The 25,480-nt window shown below is 34.6% G+C and overlaps 4 protein-coding genes across 4 annotated transcripts; 3 read left to right on the top strand and 1 right to left on the bottom strand.

Annotated features, from left to right (window-relative positions):
• Positions 1-264: 264 nt before the first annotated feature.
• On the bottom strand, positions 265-887 carry LOC132289693 (ethylene-responsive transcription factor LEP-like). Its single transcript, XM_059789998.1, has 2 exons — positions 827-887; positions 265-614 (listed from the first exon to the last, which is right to left on the bottom strand). The coding sequence occupies exons 1-2, from the start codon at positions 885-887 to the stop codon at positions 265-267; spliced, it is 411 nt and encodes a 136-aa protein (XP_059645981.1).
• A 2,769-nt stretch (positions 888-3,656) lies between these two features.
• Positions 3,657-12,615, top strand: LOC132293273 (kinesin-like protein KIN-5C). Its single transcript, XM_059790683.1, has 23 exons — positions 3,657-3,902; positions 4,120-4,249; positions 5,420-5,578; positions 5,661-6,013; positions 6,104-6,242; positions 6,401-6,498; positions 6,595-6,751; positions 7,594-7,663; positions 7,785-7,861; positions 8,142-8,195; positions 8,299-8,379; positions 8,459-8,570; positions 8,668-8,754; positions 8,845-9,020; positions 9,228-9,389; positions 9,538-9,645; positions 10,029-10,187; positions 10,266-10,349; positions 10,436-10,641; positions 10,784-10,885; positions 11,044-11,153; positions 11,727-11,878; positions 12,124-12,615. The coding sequence occupies exons 1-23, from the start codon at positions 3,841-3,843 to the stop codon at positions 12,319-12,321; spliced, it is 3,036 nt and encodes a 1,011-aa protein (XP_059646666.1). The 5' UTR covers positions 3,657-3,840; the 3' UTR covers positions 12,322-12,615.
• A 125-nt stretch (positions 12,616-12,740) lies between these two features.
• Positions 12,741-13,796, top strand: LOC132289677 (germin-like protein 9-3). Its single transcript, XM_059789997.1, has one exon. It carries the CDS (start codon positions 13,179-13,181, stop codon positions 13,794-13,796), a length of 618 nt encoding a protein of 205 aa, XP_059645980.1. The 5' UTR covers positions 12,741-13,178.
• Positions 13,797-22,909: 9,113 nt separating this feature from the next.
• On the top strand, positions 22,910-25,337 carry LOC132293272 (beta-fructofuranosidase, insoluble isoenzyme 1). The gene is made up of 5 exons (XM_059790682.1): positions 22,910-23,788; positions 23,988-24,146; positions 24,347-24,585; positions 24,686-24,776; positions 24,874-25,337. The coding sequence occupies exons 1-5, from the start codon at positions 22,937-22,939 to the stop codon at positions 25,051-25,053; spliced, it is 1,521 nt and encodes a 506-aa protein (XP_059646665.1). The 5' UTR covers positions 22,910-22,936; the 3' UTR covers positions 25,054-25,337.
• Positions 25,338-25,480: the final 143 nt, after the last annotated feature.

Raw genomic sequence — 25,480 nt, 5'->3', positions numbered from 1 at the left:
TCTTGTTGAGCCTTCTTCTACCCATCATTCGCCTTCAAAGCCTGCAACTTTGAATGATTATAATAGCCAACACCCAGAAAGCCAATACATATCCAAACAAATTAACCGGCGTCATGGTATCCTTAATCACTGACCACAAAAATGCAATCAACAACCAATATTTTACCACCCCAACCACATTAATAGTTAAAGCAGAGGTCTTCCCAACAAGCAAATACACAACCAAATTCAATGCAAATGCACAAAAAGAATTGGTCCCAAAAATCACAAAATCGATATTAAAATCCGACCGAGTCGCCACAACACCCAATTAAGGGGATTCAACGTCGTCCGGGGAGATGATGTAGGTGACGGAAGAACCAAGTGGCATGTCGAAGACTCGGAGTAGATGAAATTAGTGCGAGCTCGAGAGTCACGCATGGAGCGGGCGGCTTTATCATAGGCGAGAACGGCCTCTTCTACGGTGTCAAAGGTGCCCAGCCAATTCCTCTCTTTGGTTGAAGGGTCTCTTGTTTCTGCTGTATATCTTCCCCAAGGTCTCCGTCGAACACCCAGAAACCTGCATCTACTTGTTTCCTGCTGCTGTTGTGTTTGCTTCTTTTTGCTCTTGGGCACTGAATGATTCTTATTAATTAATTTCTAGCTGATCAGAGATCAATCGATGGATCTAGAGAGAGATCAAATTAATGAAAGAACTAGCTAGCTAATTAAGTTAGGAGCTGTAAAACTGAAAGATAGATAATACCCTTTGATGTGAGCAAGATCTGAATCATCACCAACTGAGTCGCCAAAATATCCAATTGGAGAAACACACCTTACAAATCACTTTTGGTCTCTCCATATACAGCAATCACAACCCCAATTATGATTGAAACCATGTTCGCCATTATTTCCGATTTGAAGCTATTTTTCTTGAAGAGAAGAGCTTGCGATCAGGGATGTACTAGCTTGTTGTAGAGGATGACAGTAAAGCTAATGAAGATCTAGATGGCCACATAGGTGTAGGATAAGTGATCTTGATCACGTCATTGGTAAAATGAAGGTGGGTTGACCGGGGGCACAGGATAAGCCGGGAAGGGCGTAGGATTAGAGGTATATACGTATACCAGATGAATATATATATATACACACATATAAATCTTCTCTTTTAGGGCTATTGTGGCTTCTCTAACAACATAAAACTCCTTAACGATGTCGTTCAAGTAAGGGTTAAAGGGTAATTTAGTTTTTTTGGTAACGGCTGGCTGACGGTTCTTCATTGAGTGCAACAAACTGATAGTTTAGGGGGTTTTTCTTAGTTCAAGGGGGTTTCTTGCATTCGGTTCATAGTTCAGGGGGGTTTAGTGCACTTAACCCTATATATATATATATATATATATATATAATTATTAAACATTACTTTTCTATTGTGGGACCCACTTCTGATATAAGGGTTATTACAGATCCATTTTATTTTCACTCAGCTCTCTCTCGGCCAGTTTGTTTCCTCTCTTTCGCTACCTCTGTATTTTCCTTTTCTTTTTTTCTTTTGCAACTTCAATCCTTGATTTCTTACTCATCTCTTGGAAATTTTGGATGCCGTTTGCGGCAAATTGAAGCCCACCACGAGGTCTTCAAGTCCATACCAGCAATTTCAGCTTTTGGCCATTCTAGGAAGTCCGAAAATTGAGACCCATTTTGAGGGTTTGAGGTAAAAATTGGGGCTTTTAGCTTAGATTGAGGTAGGGGTCTCTAACCCACATTTTCTTGTTCATTTGTGAGTTAATTTCATGTAATTGTTGTTAATTAGTCTAATTGATGATAATTATCTTAGAATGATTGTGTTGTAATGTATATAGTTCATGAAGTCCATATATATATATGCTGATTTGTGTTAAAAACATACTTAAATGTTGATTTTCCATGTTTATCGTGAAGTTCATGAATTCCATATATATATATATGCTGATTTGTGTTACAAGTATATATAAATGTTGATTTTTATATGCCTATCATGCTAGATCTCGATTGTATGAAAGCATATTGTAGTTTTACTTGAAAAATCTTGTGAATCATGCTATGTTAATTAAGTTTGAGTTAGTTATGGAATGATGAACTTGGACATGGCATGATGCATCTATGCACTAACATTAGGCATGAAATGGGATTAATGTGATTTGAAATGAAAAAGGGGAATTTTGGGAAATTTTTTTGATTAAAATGGTTTTAAGAAAACCAGGTTGTCGCGGGGTTACCAAAGGGCCGGTGTGTTAATATAGCCTAGACGGAACTAGGGAGATTGCCCTAGCGTAGTTGAGCTAACTGGATCCAAAATGACGCCGCGGGGCCTTCTCTCATGTCACTGCGGGGTCACCAAAAGACGGGTTATATTAACAGTTTGAAAGTGATGGATTTGAATGTTGAAAATGGGGAGCGACATCGGCATGCATTACATTTCATAGCATCATATTGTGTATGCTGAGATTGGATTTAATGTTGTACTTTCCCGACATAGTATGACCCCGATTCCTATTGTCCTATTCCTTGTTTGGATTCACGGGGACACAAGAGGTGTGTCTTAGGCACCACCTACTGAGCAATTTTTGCTCACCCCTTTTATTTAACATTTTTTTTTCAGGAAACGGGAAAGAAGTGGCTGATGACAATCTCCCGTAAGCTTGAAGAATATTAGGAGTTGTATTTTGTTATCTTTTATATCTTAGCCCATTTTTTTGGTATAGTCTCAAACTATGTAAAAGAGAATTTATTTTTGCAAATCATGGCCCCTGTAACATAACTAAGATCCTTGATTATTTTTGTTGTAAACTGAGACTATGTAAATGCTTAAGTTGAATAGGATGATGATAATGGGCTAACTTGGGGAGGTTGTTGATGTTGTGGTATTGGAAAATGTATTATATTTCTTTTGTATTGTGTGTTGGGGCAGGTTGGACAGGTCTTGAAAGGCCGTTGCATTTTTTTCATTTGAACATGTTGTTGTAGGATCACTTTTAGCGGAGGTCATGCCAAATTTTTGTTTTTAAATAGTTTCAATCTTGGGGTCGTTACAGTCATCCTGTCTTCTCTCATTTTTTTCGCCCATTTTTTAGCGAACGAAAATTTGTAAAGAAAGAAAGATGTCTTTTCATTTCTTTTTTTGTATCATCTCTGTCAAACAAATAAAATTCGTTTCTTCCTTTTTTTTTTTCTCTTCACTCCTCTTCTTTTCTTTCCACTGAGCATTAGGTAATATCACCAATTTCTCCAACCCTCTAGTGGGCCTTTTTCTTTTACGTTCTTTGATTTTCCCCTTTTATGTTACATCTACATTTTTTTCCCAACCAAATAAGTAATTTACAATTTCCTCTCACTATATTCTTTTAATTAATCTTCTTTTCCTTTCCCTCTCCCTTTCCCTTTCCCTCTGTTGTTTTTCCTCACTCCAAACAGTATAACATTATATGCTGGCCATCGTACGAGTTACGAGACCATGGTGTCCCTTGGGATAAAACTTGCAACACACTAACCGCGGTTAAGAGTTGGGGTAAAAACGTCAATTTAATGTCACATGAATTTCAACATCAGATGAACCGTCGGATGTGCATTCGTAAGAGACTAGCGGTGGGATCTAAATGTGGAGCGGTTCTCAAATTTCAAACTTGTTCGCAGCCCGCTCCTTTCAGAATCCAGAGAGATTGAGGAAAGAGAAACAAGAGAGAGAAAGGGAGAGAGACGAGAGAGAAAAAGGGAGAGAGAGAGAGGAGAGAGAAACAAGGGAGAGAGAGAGAGAAAGAAGCATTTCGGGAGTGTCTGGATCTAGAAACAACAGTAGGTGTCTGCGATTCTCTCTCTCGTACGAAGATGTCTGCTCGCCACGAGAAAGAGAAAGGAGGCGTTAATGTTCAGGTTCTTCTTCGTTGCAGGTACTGAACTTCCCCCTCCATCTTTCTCCCTATGCATATATATGTGTGTGTGTATATATATGTAGTCATGTGATTTGGTAGCGCTTTTGATTCTTTAGGCTGTGTTCCAAAAACCTAATTTTTGTCTATAAGAATGTTGTATTTCAGCTTCAGATTCGTTTTATATCTGTATACAGTAATATGGATTCTCTTATTTAGGTATTTTCAATCATTTCAGGCCGTTTAGCGAAGACGAGTTACGGAACAATGCCCCACAAGTGGTTACCTGCAATGACTACCAGAGAGAAGTCGCAGTATCTCAGAACATTGCAGGGAAGCACATAGATAGGGTTTTCACATTCGACAAGGTACTTGACCAGAAAAGACTTTTTTTTTTGTCCGATTTACTTAATTTGGCTTGCGAATTCAAGCTAATTAGTCTGTATTTCTTTATTTTGATTGCCTACGTTTGATATTCTTTGGTATTTCGTGTAATAGGGTTTATGTACACTTGGCATTTTGTTTCCGGTACAATGTTTTCTAATCGACAGTGTTTTTAATGGGCATTTTGTTTCTAGTACAATGTTTTCTAATGGGCATTAATGTATCTAAAAGATTCAGTGTCGTAGTGAGGATTCAGAGTTACAGGGATTAGCTGTGATTAAGTGGAGAGTTAATATCGTGTTCCATTAGTAAGATCAATTGTAAACACAAATTATGAGCCATTGGTGTCAGGCCCTTTCAGTATTTAAATAAAACATATCTGAAAATTGGAGATTGGAGATACTATATTCATAAAAAAAAGGGAATAAGGCAGCAGTTTCTGAATTCGTACGATGCGATGTTATAAGAATTAATAGCAAGATAGTAAGTCAATAATTATCGAGACAAGGAAATAATGCTTTTAGAATTGATTTTAAGCAAAACCTACACTCCATGTAAAACTTTTTGAGGAGTGAGCTTCAAGTGTTGAGCATCGATCAACATTGGGGCATTGCCTTCCAAACTTGTCTTCTGGCGAGCCTCAGGTTGCAATTCTCACTCAGTTTAAACACATTTTGTTGCCTTAAAAAAAAAACATAAAGCCTGAGGGATTTAGTATTGTGATGTTCACGGGGAACAACTATCTAAAATGGTTTGACCCCGATGAACTGCATTCTTCATAGTGTCAACCACATCCTCAGCCAAACCCCACATAACCACCACAAAGTAATCTCTCTTCCTCACCAAATCAGTTGAAGTTTATTTTCCTGGTAATGTTTTTGGTCAGACGAAATTGCCTCTTTATCTATATGTTTTTTATTTCTAATTTGTTTTCTTCCGAGTTAAAGGATATTGCTGATTTAATCATTTTTTATACTTGAGAGGCATACTAATTTTTCTTCTTTTTCAACCTTTATCACATTGTTCTTGAAAGGGACATTTTGGTATTTCTGGATTGCAGAAATTAATTGATTTAACTTTATCCATTTTGTTAATAATTAATATTTATTGGTGTGGTACAGTGAGTTTTTTTTTTTTTTTCCTGATATCTGCAGGTTTTTGGTCCTTCAGCCCAGCAAAAAGATCTTTATGAACAAGCAGTTATTCCCATTGTCCATGAAGTCTTAGAGGGTTTTAATTGCACCATTTTTGCATATGGCCAGACTGGTACTGGAAAAACTTACACCATGGAGGGTGAATGCAAGAGGTCGAAGGTACTGTATCATACAAGGTTATTCCATGTCAATGTTTAGTATGGTCATTGTTGATCTTTTATGGTGTCCACTTCCATGACAGAGTGGTCCTAATGGAGAGTTGCCCCCAGAAGCAGGCGTCATACCTAGAGCTGTGAAGCAAATTTTTGATACATTGGAGGGTCAAAATGCAGAATACAGTGTGAAAGTTACTTTCTTAGAATTGTATAATGAGGAGATCACTGATTTGCTTGCCCCTGAAGAATTATCTAGGGTTGTTGCTTTGGAGGACAAGCAGAAAAAGCAGTTGCCTCTTATGGAAGATGGGAAAGGTGGAGTTCTGGTTAGGGGTTTAGAGGAGGAAATTGTAACAAGTGCCAATGAGATTTTTACACTACTTGAAAGGGGCTCCGCAAAACGTCGAACTGCAGAAACCCTGTTAAACAAACAATCAAGGTCATATTTTTTTCAATTTTTACTTTTTATTTTTTATTAGAGTCAAATTGGATCTTTCTTTGATTATTAAGAGTTTGCTTTATATTTCAGTCGGTCACATTCTCTTTTTTCCATAACCATACACATCAAGGAAGCAACCCCAGAAGGGGAAGAACTTATCAAATGTGGCAAGTTAAATTTGGTTGATCTAGCCGGTTCAGAAAACATTTCTCGTTCTGGTGCTAGGGAGGTACTTCAATAGTTATTTTACCATTATAAGCTGAATATGTATGATGCCATGGTGATTATATTAGGAGTCATCAAACTCATTCTCAAGTAAAATTACTGTTTTTTTTTTGGCTGCTATAACTTGATTTTGTGTTAAATTTACACTTCTAATTTTTTTAGGGTCGTGCAAGAGAAGCGGGAGAGATCAATAAAAGTTTACTAACCCTTGGTCGGGTTATTAATGCTCTTGTGGAGCATCTTGGGCATATCCCCTATAGGTTAATTTTTTCCCGGTTCTTTAGTTATAATTTTGTTATTTTCAGCTTCTTTTTTATGATCAATTTTTCTGATTGAATTGCAAACTTTGAACTCAGGGATAGCAAGCTCACACGTTTACTTCGTGACTCATTGGGAGGAAGAACTAAGACATGCATTATTGCCACGGTGTCACCTGCTGTCCATTGTTTGGAGGAGACATTGAGTACATTGGATTATGCACACCGGGCAAAAAATATAAAAAATAAGCCTGAGGTTAGTTATTGTTGTGCGAGTAAATGGGCGTAGTATTTCATTAAATTTTTTGATTGAATTTCCTACTGCTTTTGCTCTATATCTCTTTATCTATTAATCTTTTGATATATAGGTTTAGCATTTCACTGCATATTGTTGTATACGATATGTACCCTTACCCTTCTATTCATATTTACTTTCTATCTGTCTACTCTTATTAGGTTCATTGGATGGCCTGCAAGTTTTCATCTTGAGCTCAGTAATGTCAATAAGGAATGCATGAAAACTGTTTAGATATTGTTCTGATTAGTGTTTTAGATTTTAGACATGACATTTCATTTACATTTTGATTGAAATTTTTTGATACATTGAAGCTAATGTTTTTTTCCCTGTCACTCTTGTTGTAATTATACAAGTCTAATAGTAATTATATTATTAGTTCCTCAGACTATCCATTTATGCTTGTAAATCACATGGTTTGTGGTCTGCATATGGCTGGTCCAGCAAGGAATGACTACTTTATGTACACAAAAAGACTTGAACATCAGTGGGTATCAAGGATTGTCATTTCTTGGTATGAAGAATGAAAATCAAAGTTTAAACTCAATAATTAAACTTTTTTAGTGCAGAATGAACTCTGAATGAAAAGTTTTTTCAAAATGAATGGACAATGTTGCTAGCAATTTTCAGATCATGGTTCAATAATCCTTTAAAACTTAAAAATAAGCCGTCTATTGATATGTGATCTTTCTGTTTGCGGGGATCACTTCTTCAATGGTCTAAATGCTTGGTTTACTTCATTTAGATTTTACGCTTAAATTTAGTTTGGAATATCATTCATTTGTTGTTACGCTTCTTTGCAGGTGAATCAAAAAATGATGAAATCAACTCTTATCAAAGATCTTTATGGTGAAATTGAACGACTTAAGGCAGGTAAAAGTTTTAGCAATGCCAATTGTTGCTCAAAAGATTTGTTTTGCAGTAATTTATTGTTCTATGTACAACTTTTGTAAATTGATGTACTATTGCTAATTAATACTTTCACTTTCTCCAGAGGTTTATGCTGCACGTGAGAAAAATGGTGTCTATATACCGAAGGATCGATTCTATCAGGAGGAGAGTGAAAGGAAGGTACAGCATAGAAGTTCATGGTTGATAATATTCCTCCCAACTGTTGACAGTTGACTCACTTATTTATAAGATATGTTTGCTATTAACAAGTGCGCTGGTGTTGTCTTGTCGATTTTCAATTGAAGTGCATCTGAAAAGTAACATGATACTTGTTTATATGTGGGTTTAGAACTTGAGATGAGCTTTGGATTTTTGTTGCCTAGGTCATTCTAGTGACTATTTGAAGTTTATGCATACAATGATCCCTTCTTACTTTTGCATCTTTTGACTTAATGTTTAGGCAATGACAGATCAGATTGAACAAATGGGGGTTGTGATAGAAAACCATCAGAAGGTCAGTATGTTTTTCCATTCAGTTTATGATGTGTCAATATGTTTGCTATTTACAAGATTGATTGTTAATTTCACTTATCACATATTTTGTTTGTTATAAATAGCAACTTGTGGAATTGCAAGATAGATATGATTCTCAGGTTCAACAATGCTGTGATTTGAGCAGCAAACTTGGTGCTACCCAGGTAGTTGGGTTCACATGCATTTGTGTATGGATTAGGGATTCCTACATAGGTTCTCATCTTGTATAAGAAATTTTTGCAGAGAAACTTAAACCAAAAAAGTAAATTGCTGGACAGTACTGAAGAAGAACTAAGAAGAACCCAGTATGTTCTAAAGGAGCGGGATTTTATAATATCTGAACAGAAAAAAGCAGGTATATATTTGATATGTATGTATATATATATATGTATATATTTACTGCTATATTATTGTTGTTGCTGCGTCTTAAGTATGTTGAATGTCTGAGACAGAAAATGCGCTGGCTCATCAGGCATGTGTGTTACGGTCTGACTTGGAAAAATCTCTTAAAGATAATGCTTCTTTGTTCTCGAAGATTGGTATGTAGTCTCGTTCCTAATCTGCGAAGTGTATTGATTGGCCACATTAAGGCCTGATCGTATTCTTCTGTCTGATGTGACTTGATGCAGCCAGAGAAGACAAACTGAATGCTGAGAATAGGTCAGTTGTGAACAATTTCCAAGCTGAACTTGCACAGCAACTTGGTTCCCTTTGCGACACCCTATCCACATCCATGACTCGACAAAATGAACACCTCCAGTGCATTGAGACACTTTGCCATTCGTTTTTGGAAATGCATGATAAGGTTATAATGATATCCAGTCAGCCTATTCTTCTTTTTCCTTTTTCTATTTATTTCTTGTTTTTCCTGTTCTCGTGTATTGTGTTGTTACATTATCATATTTTACTTTTTATTGAGTTAAAGGTAGTTTGTCATGCAATTGAATTTCTCTTTTTTATTGTTTTCGCTTATTTTACTTTTTTTGCATGTCTTACAAATTTTTTCTAATAGGCCGTTAACGATTTGGAGAAGAAAATGACTGCTTCAAGGGCTTTATATGTTTCTCACATTGAGGCCATGCAAAATGTAGTGCGTCTGCACAAGGCTAGCTGTAATGCTGCTTTAGATGAGATTTCAGCTTCGGCTTCTTCAAATGTGCATTCCATTGAAGAAGTAGGTTGCAGCAACTTCAGTTTTCTTATCTTTTGTATATCCTAAGAACTTTTTCCCCATAATTAAAAATCATCAATATATGTGTTTTGCTAAATTAACTTCTTCCTTTATTTTATTTTATTTTATTTTAATTGTGTGTGTAAATCAGTTTTTAGCTGCAGAGGCTGCTGAAGCTAATTCGCTTTTTGATAATCTTCAATGCGCTCTATCAACTCACCAAGGAGAAATGGCACTATTTGCCAGAGAGCTCAGACAGGTGCAGATGTTTACATTTATCTTTTTCTTTCATGAATATATAGTTAACCTTCATGGACTTATTTAGGAAAAAAAAAAAAACCTTCATGGACTTTTGAGGACACTTCCTGGCATATCTGACCTTGAGCTGAAGTTTGATTATTTGAAAGAGTGATTTACTGAAATACTTTTTAATCTAATTCAATGCTTTGATTATTAATTACCATTTATGGCTGGTCAATAATTTGATTAATTGATGAAAATACTGCTTGTAAATTTCATTTGAAATTTTGTCTTTTACAGTTTATTATTCATGATTAACCATTGTTTGCAACCTTTTAATTCAAACTAAATATGATCTCTTTTTTCTTTTCTTATTTCTTGTCGTTAACTTGGGTTCCACAGAGGTTCAATGTTAGTCTTGAGAATACAACGAACATTTCAGAGTTTATTCATGGATTTTTACAAAAAATTCTGGAAGAGTCAAGACGGCTGGAAAGTCATGCAACACAAGTTGATGAGATTCAGATGAAGAGCATTGCTGAATTTCAGAAAGCTTATGAGGTTGTTTCACATATTCTCATATGCATAGGTTAAGAAATTATTTTTTAAATATCTAATATTTTGAGCTAAACTCTGCAGGAGCAGTCAAAATCGGATGCCGAGAAACTTATTTCTGACATGACCTGTTTAGTCTCCAAACACATCCATCGTCAAAAAGAGCTGGTCTGTTTGTTATCTGATCTGGTTTCTGGTTATCTGCTTTCTGTTCTTGCTTTATTTTCCAGATGGGTTAATGGTTGAGGTGGCAGGTTGATGCAAAGCTTAATGGTTTTAGAGAAACTGTAGTTGGGAATAAGACATTTTTGGATGGTCATGTTACCTCGATGGAGGGTATAACAACAGATGCTAAAAGAAAATGGCAAGAGTTCTCAATGCAAGCTGAGAATGATGCTAAGGATGGTGCTGATTTCTCTGCTGCCAAACATTGCCGTATGGAATTACTCCTCCAGCAATGGTAAGAAATGTCCTTTGCATTGTTTTTTGAATTTATCATTTCATATTATTAGATTTTTCATTTTGGTCTTCCCCTATATCCTTTATCGCTTAAATTAAAATTATCCTTCCAACCACCCATCTTTTGTATCTTCTTCCTTCAGTGTAAGCACTGCTGAATCAGTTTTCAAGCACTGGAAAAGGACGCATGAAAGTGTAAATGAAATGGGTAGTCAACATGTCTCTACAATGGTCTCACTTGTCAGGTCCATTGCAAATGCCTTTTATTAGTCCCTCTCTTTGCTTGTCATCGAACAGTTATGGATTTGTTGTTGGACTTGTCAACTAGTATTTATCTATATGAACTCCTTATTTTTAAGTGGCAGGCCATCACATCATCTCTATTTTTGAACTTTTGTTATAGGAACGCTTTTGATAGTAATGAGCAACATGATACTGAGATCTGCTCTGCTCGAGCTGCTGCTGAAGAAGATGCGGCAAATAATAGTGAAGATGTCATTCAGTTTATTGGTCGTGAGTATTGTTATGACTCATGTTCTGTGGTTTGGATCCTACAATTTGTGCAACTCTTTGATCAATTGATCTAAATACACGTCATGAGTATGTAGCTTGCAAATTAAATTTATAAATCCTATAAAATCCAAGACTTGGTTTTCTGGCGATTGTCATCTGAATGAATCACTAATCATTACATTCCGGTGTATACTTGATTCGGAATATGATAAAGGTGGATAAAGTTCGGTTGCTGTTTTTACATCTCTATTTGCAGAGAACCCATGGAATTAGTGCATGTAATTAGTATAAAATTTAGGCGGTAGTATTTTTTTATGCCTCATTTAGGAATGCTACTTTTTCTTCTTGTATGTAAATTAAATAAGAAGTCTTCGCCATGTTGAGGTTGCCATCTAGCTTGTTAGTAAGGCTTAGGTAGTTGTTCCATAGTCCTGTTGTAATGTTGGCCTTCATTGGGGTTTATGGGTAATCATGCATGTGAAATTTTGAATGAATGTGTTTTGAATGCATTTTGTGTGTTGTTTTTATAATGTTGTTGGGTGGCTTGCTATTGAAAGTTGAAACTCCCTCCAGGTGAATCAGAGCAAGAGCGTGGATATATATCTGGAATTTTGGCAGCTAAAAAAGATCACGCAGACACTCTTGATGTTTTGCGGGAGGATCATTCTGTTCAATCTGCTTGTATTGAAAAGAAGGCTGTCAACACCTTCCAGCAGCAATATACGGTATGCTGATCTTGCATATAACTCAATGAGAAACGGTGTTTGTATCTGAGTTATCCTTTTTGTTGAAGTTGATACAACAATTTGTGAAACTTCTATTTGCAGACAATTCTGTTGATGATATTGTACCTCAGACAATTCATCAGATCAAAATCTTCTCCATGATTTCATCATTTATTCACATAGGCTCTTGCTTTAAACAAAATATAGCTATACTGTTTTGATGGTTTCTTTTTGCCAATGCACAGGACTATGAGCCCAGTGGCACAACACCAACTAGGTGTGAGCCAGAAGTCCCTAGTAAAGGGACTATAGAGTCACTTCGAGCCATGCCAATGGAAGCACTTCTAGAAGAATTTCGAGAAAACCATTCATATGAATCATTTGAAGTAAAAGAACCAAAGCCGTCTCTGATACCACGTTCGCCCCTCATCCAACTCAATTGATAACAGCTTGGTTGTCTCATCTCTAATTTGTATTTGTAATTTTTGTGTAAACCATTGTTATGGAAGATATAAGGAAGCAGCGTTAGGTGTCATAATAGGTTAATCGGCTATACAAGGCATTACTGAGTGTAATTCTTGTCTCTATAGATTGACCGACGTTGTATATTGAGGGGAAAGGTCTACATGGTTTTTTTTCTTCTTAAAAGTTGTTTTATTCGTAGAGTACCTTTTCTTATGTAATGTAAGAATATTTTTTATTACATGAAGGGTAAGGATGGATATTATTTTCTGTCAGCTTCAATGATTCAGTGTGATAATGTAAAATAACTGGGACTATTTGCCTTTCATCTTATAACTTTGTTGAGGAACTTCCTATCAATTGAGCCTCGTTAATGTTTCAATAATATTTTTGATTTGTCATGTGGAATTGATTTGATTAATCCTTGAGGCTTGTATTAGGAAGAAAATGAATATAAAAATACATATAGGACACTCCTAGGCTGAATTATAGATGCTGTCAAGAAAAAAAGCAAAAAAACAAAATTTCATGCCGAATCCCTGGTGATAAGTTCAAGGATCCTGGATTGTTCAGAGTTCATTATAATTTCCTTCTTTAGCTGCCGGCAATAGCCAGAATTATAGATGCTGTCAAAAAAAAAAAAAAAAAACAAAATTTCATGCCGAATCCCTGGTGATAAGTTCTAGGATTCTGGATTGTGCAGAGTTCATTATAATTTTCTTATTTAGCTGCCGGCAATAGCCAGCCAATGGGTGTCCACGAGTTGATCTTGTTACAAACTTACTACAATGTTCATCTGCTCTCTCTTTTTCTCCATGAAATTAGGTAAATAAATACTATGGTGTTAATGAATTCCGGTAATGCTTTCCTCTTGGTGGTAATAGCTGCATTTCTGATTGTTGGAGAAGTCAAGACGGACTTTGTGCTCCCACCAAATGTCACCAGAGTTGATGCCGGCTTCTTCACCCACACTGCCATGCGTGTACTTTTTGGGGCAGAGCCTCCAACAACATTTGAAGTGATGAAAGCAAGCATGGATGAATTTCCAGCACTACGTGGCAATAGTGTTTCATATGCTGTGCTGCAATACCCTGCTGGTTCTGTCAACCCTGCTCACAATCATCCTCGCTCGTCTGAGCTCCTTTTCCTCCTCACAGGGTCCCTTGAAGTCGGTTTAGTTGACACGAGTAATAAACTTCATGTTCAAACGCTTCAAGCAGGGGATATGTTTGTGTTCTCTAAGGGGTTCATTCACTACGAATACAACAATGGACAGGATCCTGCTTTTGCTCTTTCCGCATTTGGTAGTGCAAATGCTGGAACCGTGTGTGTTCCTGGAAGTGTTTTTGCTACTGGAATTAGGAATGATATCCTTGCCAAGTCTTTTGAGATCGATGTCTCAACTGTTCAGAAGATCAAAGGTGGTCTTGTACCCAAAGCCTATATTGAAAATTAAGGCTCATTACTAAGTTCTATTTCATAGTTTTTTGTTTTAGGCCATATCCCTTTCTAGTTGAGCAGCTATTAGTAATGTGCTCTAGAGGTCTCTATGCTGCACCTCTTACAGAAGTTTAAGGTTCGAGTCCTATAATGTTTATCAATCTATTCTGGGTTATGATTTGATGTAGCAGTAGTTTTCAGGTGCTGATGTACATGCATTCTTGCTTATGGATTACATATTTATATTCTTAGAATCGAGATGGAAACAACCACCAAGCCTTTTTCTAATTATTTAGAGTCGGTTACATGAATCCCATGCTCATTCCAATCTATTTAAGACCATACTTAAGTCAATCAAGATGCTGTCATATTTTTAATTTTCATTTAATCAAAACTCTTTTATAAACACACATAGAAGAGAGATCACAGTCAAATCTGGATGGATCCAAAATCCAAATGAACAAAAAGAGAGAAGAGAGTCAAATGTGGATCGATTCAAATGAACAAAAAGAGGAAGAAGGCAACACTTGCAGGTCCGCATAAACTGGTACACGAACACATGCGGTACACAATTAAGTGCAACTTGAATTTGATCCATCCCAATCAAGGGACCAACTTGGGGCGAGTTTATTTATTTATTTTTAATATATATATATATATATTGTAAGAATGGGTGTTCCCACTATACATATTGAGACTGAAGAGTAGTTGAATTCCAACTCATATTCATTTTGACATATATATTAAAAAAAGAAGCCCAAACTTCAACTAATTTTGCCTTATACCATGTTAAGGACTTGTCGTGTTAACTTTTACCATTGGAGGAGAGTCATCAATTGTGGCCAAAGATCGAAAAATAGAAAAAAAAAACATGATTTTGAGCCAATTAATAGTGCATGCACTTCTTTGATTCTTTTCCTTAAATGCGTTACCAAACATGTTCTTTAATGTGTAAACATCTTGATCATTTACATATACATACATACATACAGACATGTATATATAGATACATATAGGCATAGATATTTGTACCTCCCATGCTTTTTAGTTTTTGTTGCCTTTGTTGCTGATGTTTACTTTACATGATCACTAATGGAAACTCACCTTTAGTGATAAGATCTGTAAATTACATTTCAAAATTTCTCTAGCAGACCAAAAGTTGTGTATGGTTTATTCAAAGTTTCATGTTGTTGATTGGGAAGATTAAGTCATTACACAAATATGTCAAATATGATGTTTAACTTTATCAAAAATATAATCAAAGGATAAATAAAATAATGTTGATTGGAGCATATTGTAAATTATTCTAAATGAATTTTGATATGAAATTTCGAGAATTCAATCCTAACACAAATTACTAACGAAAAGACACATTTCCTGATCAATCCCGTGCATTTCTTGATATTAAAAGAGTTGAAAGCATAGAGTTCAGTTTTTTCACAATTTTCTTTCATATTTCAATAATATTAAGGTCTTGATTTTACAAAAGTGACAAAATTCTATATTTAACAATTTAATGTAATTTTGATATATTTATCAAGTCAAAGCGTGTAGTCAAAGGGCTTTTTATCCGTTGAATGAAGTGGACGGGGATAATGTTAATCTCATTAGCTTATCGAAAGGTTAAAAACACCTTGGCCTACACAAACAGGGCTTGAGAAATCGGTCAAAATATTTTTACAATTATTACATAATGATGGATAAGAGAATACCTACGGCCAAACAAGCTCGATTTAATGCACGTCTTTGATTCTTCTTTGTGACTGCATTTTCAAACAATTCTCTAACACGTCTTTGACGTAAAACATTTTTTAAAAAATGTTTTGACCGTAAAATATTTTCTTAAATACTCGGGAAAACTACTAATAGATCAATTTAATATGCTCCTTATTTTTTCAAACAATTCTCTAAGACATCCCTAAATTTTTAACCATTTTAACATACAATTTTTTATTTGTCAGAATGCATAAATTGAAAAGGAAAAAATAGAAAACCAAATGGAACTGACTCTGTTTCAAAAGATTTTTTATCCAACATTAATTGTGACATACTTTTATTTATTTATTTACGAAGGTCCAGTGGTATCTCATCTATTTTTCAAAGTGAAAGGTCTCTAAAGAAGCAAAAGTGAGTGTATGAGTTTCTTACCAATGACAAAAAATAAAAAAATAAAAATTGTAATTTGTGACATACTTTCTGCTCTTGTGAAAATGAAAGTTTTTTTTTTTTTTTTTAATTTTAAAAAATGTATATTTAACAATTTAGTTAATACTACTAGGTGAAAATCTAAAATGGGTTACAATTATTACATATTGATGGATCAGAGAACACCTATGGCCTAACAAGTTTGATTCTTCTTTGAGAATGCATTTTCAAACAATTCTCTAAGACATCCCTAAATGTTTAACCATTTTAACATATATACATGCATATATAATTTTTTTATTTTTATCGAATTTCAAGCATATATAAATTCATTCCGTAACGTACATCAAATCTCTTTACGATATTGTGGATCCTAAGCCTTTTAATGTCAATTTCTTTCACATAAATGGAAATTCACCTTTATTGATAGGCTCTGTAAAATTTGATGTTCCCTTTGGACATAAATACCCCAACCAGGACGGACCCATGGTATAATCACTCTCCCTATTTTTTCTTTTACTATTTTGCCTTATTATTTTTGTCATTTTGATATATATATATATATATATATATATATTTACAAAATATTACCTTTACCGTTTTGAAATTATTTTTGTCATTCCCGACCAAACAAGTTGGACCCTTCATGTACTGTTTAAAGATGAACGTGCTTTTCAATACCTAAAATTCTCTTAAACTAATGACTATTTTTGTTTCAGAGCCAAAACCACAATTTTTTTAACCACCCACAATTCATGTGATGTGTAGAAGTGTCTCAATCTAGTTACTAGGTTTTCAAGTTTCTTTATCACCTAAAGGAAATTTCAATTTTCTCTTGTTAGGCCATTCTAAGCAAAATGTTGCGCCTCGCTTATGGAGGTTACGCCATGTAGGCGACACGCAGGCGTTGAATAGGACGCTGCATAACGACTGCATGGCATGGGAGTTTCTAGAGTCTTTTGGAATAATCTAGAGTTGTGTGGAAGATTCTAGATATGTGTAGAATATTGTAGAAGTGTGTGGAAGGTTTTAGAATTCTCCAAAATTTTGTGGAGTAGTATAGAGAATTCTAGAATATTGTAGATGCTTATGGAAGTGTGAGGAAGGTGGGAGAAGATTCTAGAGAATCGATCTCCACCATTGGTTGAAATGCATCTTAGCCATTTATTAGGGACGGGGATGTCTATAAATAGGAGTATGACTTCATTTTGTAGGTAACAAGTCCTGGAGTGAGACTTGAGAGCCTTGTAGAGAGTTTGAGTGCTAGCCTTGTACAAAGCATTCTTTAAAGTAATAGAAGTGTTCTTTCCTTACCAACTTAAGTGTCTTAGTGTGTGTTAGTGTGTAAGCCAGGTGAAGAGAGGGAGAGCGCCACTACAACACTAGTAAGCGCACGAGGGGGGTGTGTTGGCTAAGGTGTGCACGGGAGTTAGGTTGACCAAGTACTTACGAGAGTAGAAACAACGACTTGGTGCCGCACGGGAGCAGCTAGAGTGGTGCTGAAACTCTAAACCCTTGACAAAAGCCTCTTGTTTGAGAATGGTGAACCTAAATTCATTTGATATTCTCTCACCTAATGCATATTCTTAGGGTTAATATACTTTTATCATTTATTTTGAGAAAAGAAATAAGATATATCTCTTTACCCAAAAACGTATATTCAAGTTGTATAGCACGTTAGGGTTCTTTTACCTACATTTGATTTGAAATTGAATGGTGGACTATTATTTAAGAAACAATATCATGAATAATCACCATAGCAATAGGACCTCCGACTATTGATCTGTGGAGCCCACACCCCGTTGCAAGTAATTTGTCATTTTTCTATTTTCATACCACATAAGTTGTTATTTTTCTATTTCCAAGTAATATTGTTTGTGTGAAACAGTGCAAGTCCACTCTTCATCTTTTGCTTACCCTCCTCCTATCTTCTTTAGGTGATTACGGTGCTATTTGATAAAATTGAAAAATAATTACTGAAAATTTTAAGAATTAAATTTTAAGTGCTAATTTTTTTTAAGTGGATATTTTTTACAATCTTTTTGAATTTTTAGCATTAATAACAAGTGATATCTTTGTCACTTAAAATTTTATTTCATTTTAAGTGACACTTAATGTTTTTAATGATATTCAAATTGTTTCTAATGATATTCAAATTGAATTCAGTATATATATATATATATATCTATCTTTTGAGTTCTGTGTACATAAATAAATAAATTAATTTAAATATTATTATTATTGAGTAAAGGTTGTCCCACTCTTCCAGAGGGACGATTCACCTCCAGTCACATGGCATGCTATTTTTAATCGAAAAGACTTGACTTTAGACTTGTTTGGTAGTTTGTTTATTGTTTCTATTATTCCTAATTTTGTTGAAAGGAAAATTAAAATAATTTATTAAATAAGTATGTACACAGTCTATTCTAAAGAGAGGAAAAATTCACCTATATAGTTGTATTTCATGAAAGAAGATGTACAAATCAAGCGAGATTAATTTTATACTATATATTAAATCTAAAATTGACTTCAGATTGCACCGACCTCATGTAATAATTAAATATTATTTATATTTCTGTTAGACACTCAAAACACTTCTAATAAAGACTGAAGGTTTTAAAGCATCAGACAAGAGAAAAAGAATTATAAAAAAGAAATTGTTTCATTTAACTAAAAAATTAAGAAAATTGCTTACTCAATCTCGAGGAATTTCACCAATATAAAAGAAAAATAAAAATAAAAAGAAGAAGAAACCAGCTCTTTTACTAAAGGTATTATATTCAAGATTAGCAATTATACTTTGTACTATGAATAGTGTGTACCACAAGTTTTTTGATATTTTCTTTTCTTTTCCTTTCGTTAATGAATCAGGCACAGACTCACATTAGGCCCAGTCGGGGCACTTTTTTTTTTTTTTTTTTTTTGGTTATTTCTATTATATATCTATAATTTTTGGAAAAATTTGAAGCCTGTCCCACTATTAAATTATTATTATATTTTTTAACTTAATACTTCATTGTATATACTTGCTACCACTAAAGCTTAGTTAATGAAAGTAGAGTAATAAAGCTTAGTTAATGAAAGTAGAGTAATAAAGCTTAGTTCATGAAAATAGAGTAATCAACATTCTTTCTTACCATGCCAAGTTACGTTTACTCAACTTTTTTGTTATTTTAGTTTTATATGTTTATCTTCTTATTATTATATAAATGCTCCTACAAAATTTAAAAAAATTTATTTCATCTTACAATCCAATACAAAAACAAGACAGAAAAAGAAAGAAGAAATTTGAAAATGAATCATACAATTATAAATGAATTGAATGAAAATATTATCGATCAATATTTACGTCGTTGTATTTATTGTATTGGGTTAAAAAAAAATTACGACACACTGGCACTAAATATTTTTTCGGGGTCAACCATTGACCCTTTTTATTGTTATTAGTTTTCTTTGTACTACTGTAGTTTTCTATATTTGTTTTCTCTACCTGTCAACCCAAATATATACAGATAACAAATAAAAAATACCGACCTTTATTTGGAAAATGAAAAAAACTAAAATTTCGCAAAACAATTAACCACTCCAATGAATTTGAAAGTTAATCCAATTTTATCCGTATCATGGTTGACATCCACCACCTTTTTCTATAAATAAACCCAACTCCTTAGTTATTCATCTCTCTCTCCTCCTCCTCTTTCTCTCTCTATAAATACACAACTCTGAATTTATAGTTCCTGAGAAAATTTAATTTTGTGTTTCTGTGAAAGAAAACACAATGAAGGTCTCAAAGTTTCTTCCAAGTTTATCAATATTGATATTGTACTGTCTCATATTCATATATAACAACAATATTAATGGAGTTGAAGCAACCCACAAGGTTTATAGGCATTTGCAGTCTGTTCCTGCTGCTACCGTCAAGAACCTACACCGAACTGCCTATCATTTTCAACCCCCTGAACATTGGATCAATGGTACGCTCGCTATTTCCTTCTTTTTCCTTCTTTTTTTTTTAAAAAAATTTTTGCATAATGGGTCAGTAGTAATTTGTAAACTGCACTGTTTGATGGTATTGGTTTTTACAGATATATATATATATATATATTATATTTGTGTATATATACAAATATTACCAAAAATATATATATACGAATATGAGTTTGTTAATCTTATGGTGAGTGACTGATAATTGAGAGAAAATATACAAATATGATCGAGTTTCACATGCCTTTTAGATTTCTTATATATATAGTAGTTGTTTGTTTTAGGGGAAGATGTATGTATAGTATAGATAATAGATACAAAATTGTGTTGGAAATGAATGCTTGAAATGTTAGGAGACGTTTAGTTATAAACCTTAAATTTAGCCCACACAATGAGAAGTTTGGAACCGTCATTATAGATAGGGTTATTAACTGCACGCTAACTTCTTGGCTCACAATTAGGTTTTTTTCTTTTTTCTTTTTTTGATAAATAAGTTATGATTAGGGTTGGAAATGAGTTTATCTTCTTTTAGGCTTACATATGAAAAAAAAAAAAAAAAATCCAAACTCATTTTCTATTAATATATTATTCATATAATCGAATTTGAGTAGATTTATGAAAGAAATCAAATCCGAACAAGAGATATAGGCTAATTTAATCAGACTTTGCAATCACCTTTTTAGACTCGTATATTTCGACCTACAATGGTGGGTCCACAACCTCTCTTTTTGATTGTTGAGACGGAATATCACGGTTTGTTTATGGATTGTTGAAGAATGGATTCATAAGGTTGTTAGTGGGGAAATATGTATAAGAAATGTTAGGGAGCGTTTGCGTTTTTTAATAAAAATAAGTTGAAGAGATCGACACATGTAATGGTTTGTTTGTACAAGAATGAGTTGGAAAAGCTTAAGGAACTGAAAAAGGCAGATTCACCAATGAAAGGTCTAAACTTAAAATTATGGAACTTTTTTAATTAAATAATAAGAACTTAACAATCATGTATTGTGCATATGTATTAACCTAATAAAACTATCTCAAATACTAGTACCATTTTTATAATCGAAAAACAATTAATTGTCGTGAGTAGTGGTAGCATTTAATATGGGAACTTGGAAACAATAAATGAAGAAGAGGCATTTAATGAGAGAGTTGAGATAAGGTCGGTGAAAGTAGCAATAGTTTCATGAACATCTGCTGCATCTACTTCATGTAATCATACCATTCTCTAACAGGTTTTGGAAACATCTCCTCTTTTACACCTGAAATCTATACAGAAGAGGAGTAAATGCATACCTAGTCTATTTTTTACTTTTCCATCAACCTTATCTATCCCCTCTCTCACATTTTTCATCAAATCTTGCTGTAAATGTAATAGGTTCTTCAAAATCCTAAAGCTGACCCTCCTCGTCTCTCTCTCTCTCTCTCTCTCTATACTGAACTTTCAGTTTTTGGAGAGAGAAAAAGTTTCCTTTACATGTGTGCATCAATAGGTACTGGCTTAGGTAGGTGAGATACATTTGTTAGGTCTGGACTTCTATAAATTTAGAACTATGTATAATTAAAAATGAATTTTGATACTATTTCTTTAAATAAAAAAGAGACATCACATCGATCTATGAGGCAGAGTACAAAATATACAATTTTTAAATTTATTTGTGAGGCAGAGTACAAAATATACAATTTTTTTTTAATCTATTTATTCACAAATAGGGTACAATATTAGTGGAATATTTAGTGATAGTGGGTCGGTTGATGTTATTTTCTTGAAGACTACCTCCTCTTCCTCGAATAAGTGGGGAATTAAGTGAAAAAAAAGAAGGTTGTGTGTTGTCTCCATTTGACTTGAGGCTACGTGCTCAAATTGATTTATTGGGTCTGTTAGTAAATTTGGAATGTCACCATCCACATATATAAAGTGTGATTATGCCTTTTCAATGCCCTTGCTCTTGAGGTTTTTCATTCACTTCGCATACCATTTTATTTAGTTATTTTTGTATTTAACGGACCACAATAAGGTGGTTGCTTCTTCACGAATTTGGTTGCTTTTTTACGTATTCTCATTTTAACATCGGCGTTTAATAATACTCGATAAGTTAAGTTGGATGTCTCATATAATGGAGTCCACTATTACTTTTGTGAGATACCCAACACCTACAATTAATTATCACAACTTTTTAAAATTTTCTTTTAACATACTGTCATTGTATAAACTAAAAAAATTAAGAACTGGCCTATTGTTGTTGAGTTTTGTTCATGTTCATTAACTTTCTTTACTTGATCCAATTTCTCAGCATTGCATTTCGCACACCATTTCAACGTCACCTACTCATAATCTTTGTTTTCAAAGATTTATTAATATCATGAATTGTTTTTTTAGGTATATTTTTCTGCGGAAGAATCATTATTTCTAGATTAGTTTCAACATTAATTGCTAGTGATTCAATTATTTTATTCCTATCAATTTTAGAGGATATAGATTCAACTTTGTTTTCAAAGATTATTATCATGACCCCCTGTTATGCTTTTTCATAAGTTTGTGGAATAAATTATACGGAGCATATCATTAATTATGGATCTGCCTCCACTAGTTGTATAACCTTAAATTTTTTTTAAAAAGACTAATGTTTATCCCATTAGTAAAAACAATTTTTTTTTTCCCCTTTTCATTGTTTGTTTCTTTTCTTTGATATTGAAAAAGAAAAATACAAACTACATCTTTTATTACCATATCCTTGTTCTCAATTTTTATCTCATGTTTGTTTTGTACATTTTCTCATACAACACTTCAGAATCGAGAATTTATTTATTTGTCTAAAAGAGTCACAATTATTGATTCTGATTTAATTTCTTTTTCCATGCTCAATGGTGATTAAACTCGGGCAATTATCCAACGAAAAACAGATCCAAATGGTGAGTTTACCCATCCTTAAACATCAATTATCATTCAATTTCTTTACAAATTACCAATGTTTTACATTTTCATGCGTTCCATTATATATAACTATTTTCATGTAAACAGGACCAATGATTTATAAGGGAATTTACCATCTATTCTACCAGTACAATCCCAAAGGTGCGGTGTGGGGCAACATTGTGTGGGCCCATTCGGTGTCAACGGATTTGATCAACTGGAAGAAACTGGAGCCCGCAATCTACCCATCCAAGCCATTCGATAATTTCGGGTGTTGGTCCGGGTCGGCCACCATCCTTCCGGGTAATAAGCCCATCATACTCTACACTGGAATAATTGACAAAAACGACACACAGGTCCAGAACTATGCAGTGCCTGAAAACTATTCGGATCCTTACCTCCAGAAGTGGATAAAACCCGATAACAACCCGTTGGTGGTTGCCGATCCGGGTGTGAATAAAACCGCCTTTCGTGACCCGACAACAGCTTGGTTCAAAGATGGGCATTGGAGAATGTTGGTGGGCAGCAGGAGGAAGCACAGAGGGATAGCATATTTGTACAGAAGTAGGGACTTCATGAAATGGACTAAGGCCAAACACCCACTGCATTCCGCGGCCAAAACCGGGATGTGGGAGTGCCCAGATTTCTTCCCGGTTTCAATGCAAGGTGAAAACGGGTTGGACCCTTCGTACCTGGGGCCGAAGATTAAGCATGTGTTCAAGGTGAGCCTTGATGTCACAAGGTATGAGTACTACACAGTAGGGACATACTTCCCGGAAAAGGACAAGTACGTACCGGATAACACATCCGTTGATGGTTGGAGCGGGTTGAGACCCGATTATGGAAATTACTATGCTTCAAAATCGTTTTTCGATGATAAAAAGAATCGAAGGATTTTGTGGGGGTGGTCTAATGAGTCCGACACTGCTGCAGAAGACGTTGCAAAGGGATGGGCAGGAATTCAGGTAACACATACAAACACATTGATGCAATAACATACATAAAGGACTAGCCTAGTGCACGCGGGTCTGAGGAGGTTGTTTCCTTACTCAGTTACTCGAACCTGTGACCTTCAGGCTGACCCTCAGATACAATATACTGGCACATATATATATAATTCCTTGATTTGTCCATGTTTCAATATTTCATGACATTGTTTTTCAGACAATTCCGCGAAAGGTATGGCTGGATACTAACGGAAGACAATTGGTACAATGGCCAGTTGAAGAATTAAACACTTTGAGAGCGCAAAAGGTCCAGATGAGCAATCAAAAACTCAATAAGGGAGAACATGTTGAGGTTAAAGGAATAACAGCTGCTCAGGTTTGTTTATCAATTATGAAACAGTTCACACTCTCCTCATGTTTGTAATAGCTAGAACAAGCCACAAATGCAATGTTAGTTATGCTTGATTCCTATGATGATTGATGAATGACCAATAACAAGTATCATATTATACATACACCTTATATAATAGCAAGAATATTAACATTTTGTATTGGCATTCATGGTGTATTTAACAGGCTGATGTTGAAGCAACCTTCTCATTCCCAAGCTTGGACAAAGCAGAGCCATTTGATCCTAGCTGGACTGATGCCCAAGAGGTTTGCAGCAAAAAAGGTTCAACTGTTCAAGGTGGGGTTGGTCCATTTGGCCTCTTGACATTGGCTTCGGAAAAGCTTGAAGAATACACACCCGTCTTCTTTAGGCTTTTTAAGGCTAAGGACAAGCATGTAGTTCTCATGTGTTCTGATGCAACCAGGTTTTTTTCTATTTGCCTCAACTTCTCAAGGCTTCAATACCCTGTTCCTTTAGAAATTTTCAACACTCTAACTTGGTTATGAATTGGTTTCTTTGAACAGATCCTCTTTAAAGACAGGGTTGTATAACCCATCATTTGCAGGCTTTGTCGATGTAGATTTAAAAGATAATAAGCTTTCACTTAGGAGTTTGGTAAGGCTTCAATTTTTTTAATACAAATCTCTCTTTCTATAGTACGTGTGTGTTTGTGATCGTTTGGGTTGATTATATATGAACACTTTGTATGCAGATTGATCACTCTGTAGTAGAAAGTTATGGCGCTGGTGGAAGAGCATGCATCACATCTAGGGTTTATCCTACTATAGCAGTACAAAATGATGCTCATTTATATGTATTCAACAACGGGACAGAGACAGTTACCGTTGATAATTTGAGTGCCTGGAATATGAACGCTGCCAAGATCGAGTAAAGAAGGGATGGGAGAAAAGCAAAAAGAGGAATTTGATTTTACTTTTTGGTAAAGCTTGTATGTTATGTCTATTGGGGTTTAAATAATTGATTCAAGCTATTGGATGGATGTAGTAGACTCTCTTCTTGCTCAAGTGTTCAGGAATGGAAACCAGATTTCATAACTTTCAAGTTGCATTATTGATGATGATCTTACAATTTATCCAAAATAAATAAATAAATTAGGACCTCGAAAAATAAATATTTGGTGAACAAATGTTGAGATATTCTATCTACTTTGTCCCATGCCAATACCTCTAAAATTACGATGTCTTAAAGCATTATTTTATGGGAATTCTTCCATCACTACACTGGAGAAAAGCTAAGAATTCTCACATATGAGTATCGTGTATATGAATTTTAAGAGCAACCATTTGACTAAGTTTTCT

Source organism: Cornus florida, unplaced genomic scaffold, assembly GCF_030987335.1.
Source record: "Cornus florida cultivar Cherokee Brave unplaced genomic scaffold, ASM3098733v1 CherokeeBrave_3.0.0_Hap2_Chr02, whole genome shotgun sequence".
Lineage (NCBI taxonomy): Eukaryota > Viridiplantae > Streptophyta > Magnoliopsida > Cornales > Cornaceae > Cornus > Cornus florida.
The sequence above is the reverse complement of the archived record's forward strand: the minus strand, read 5'-3'. Positions and strand labels throughout refer to the sequence as shown.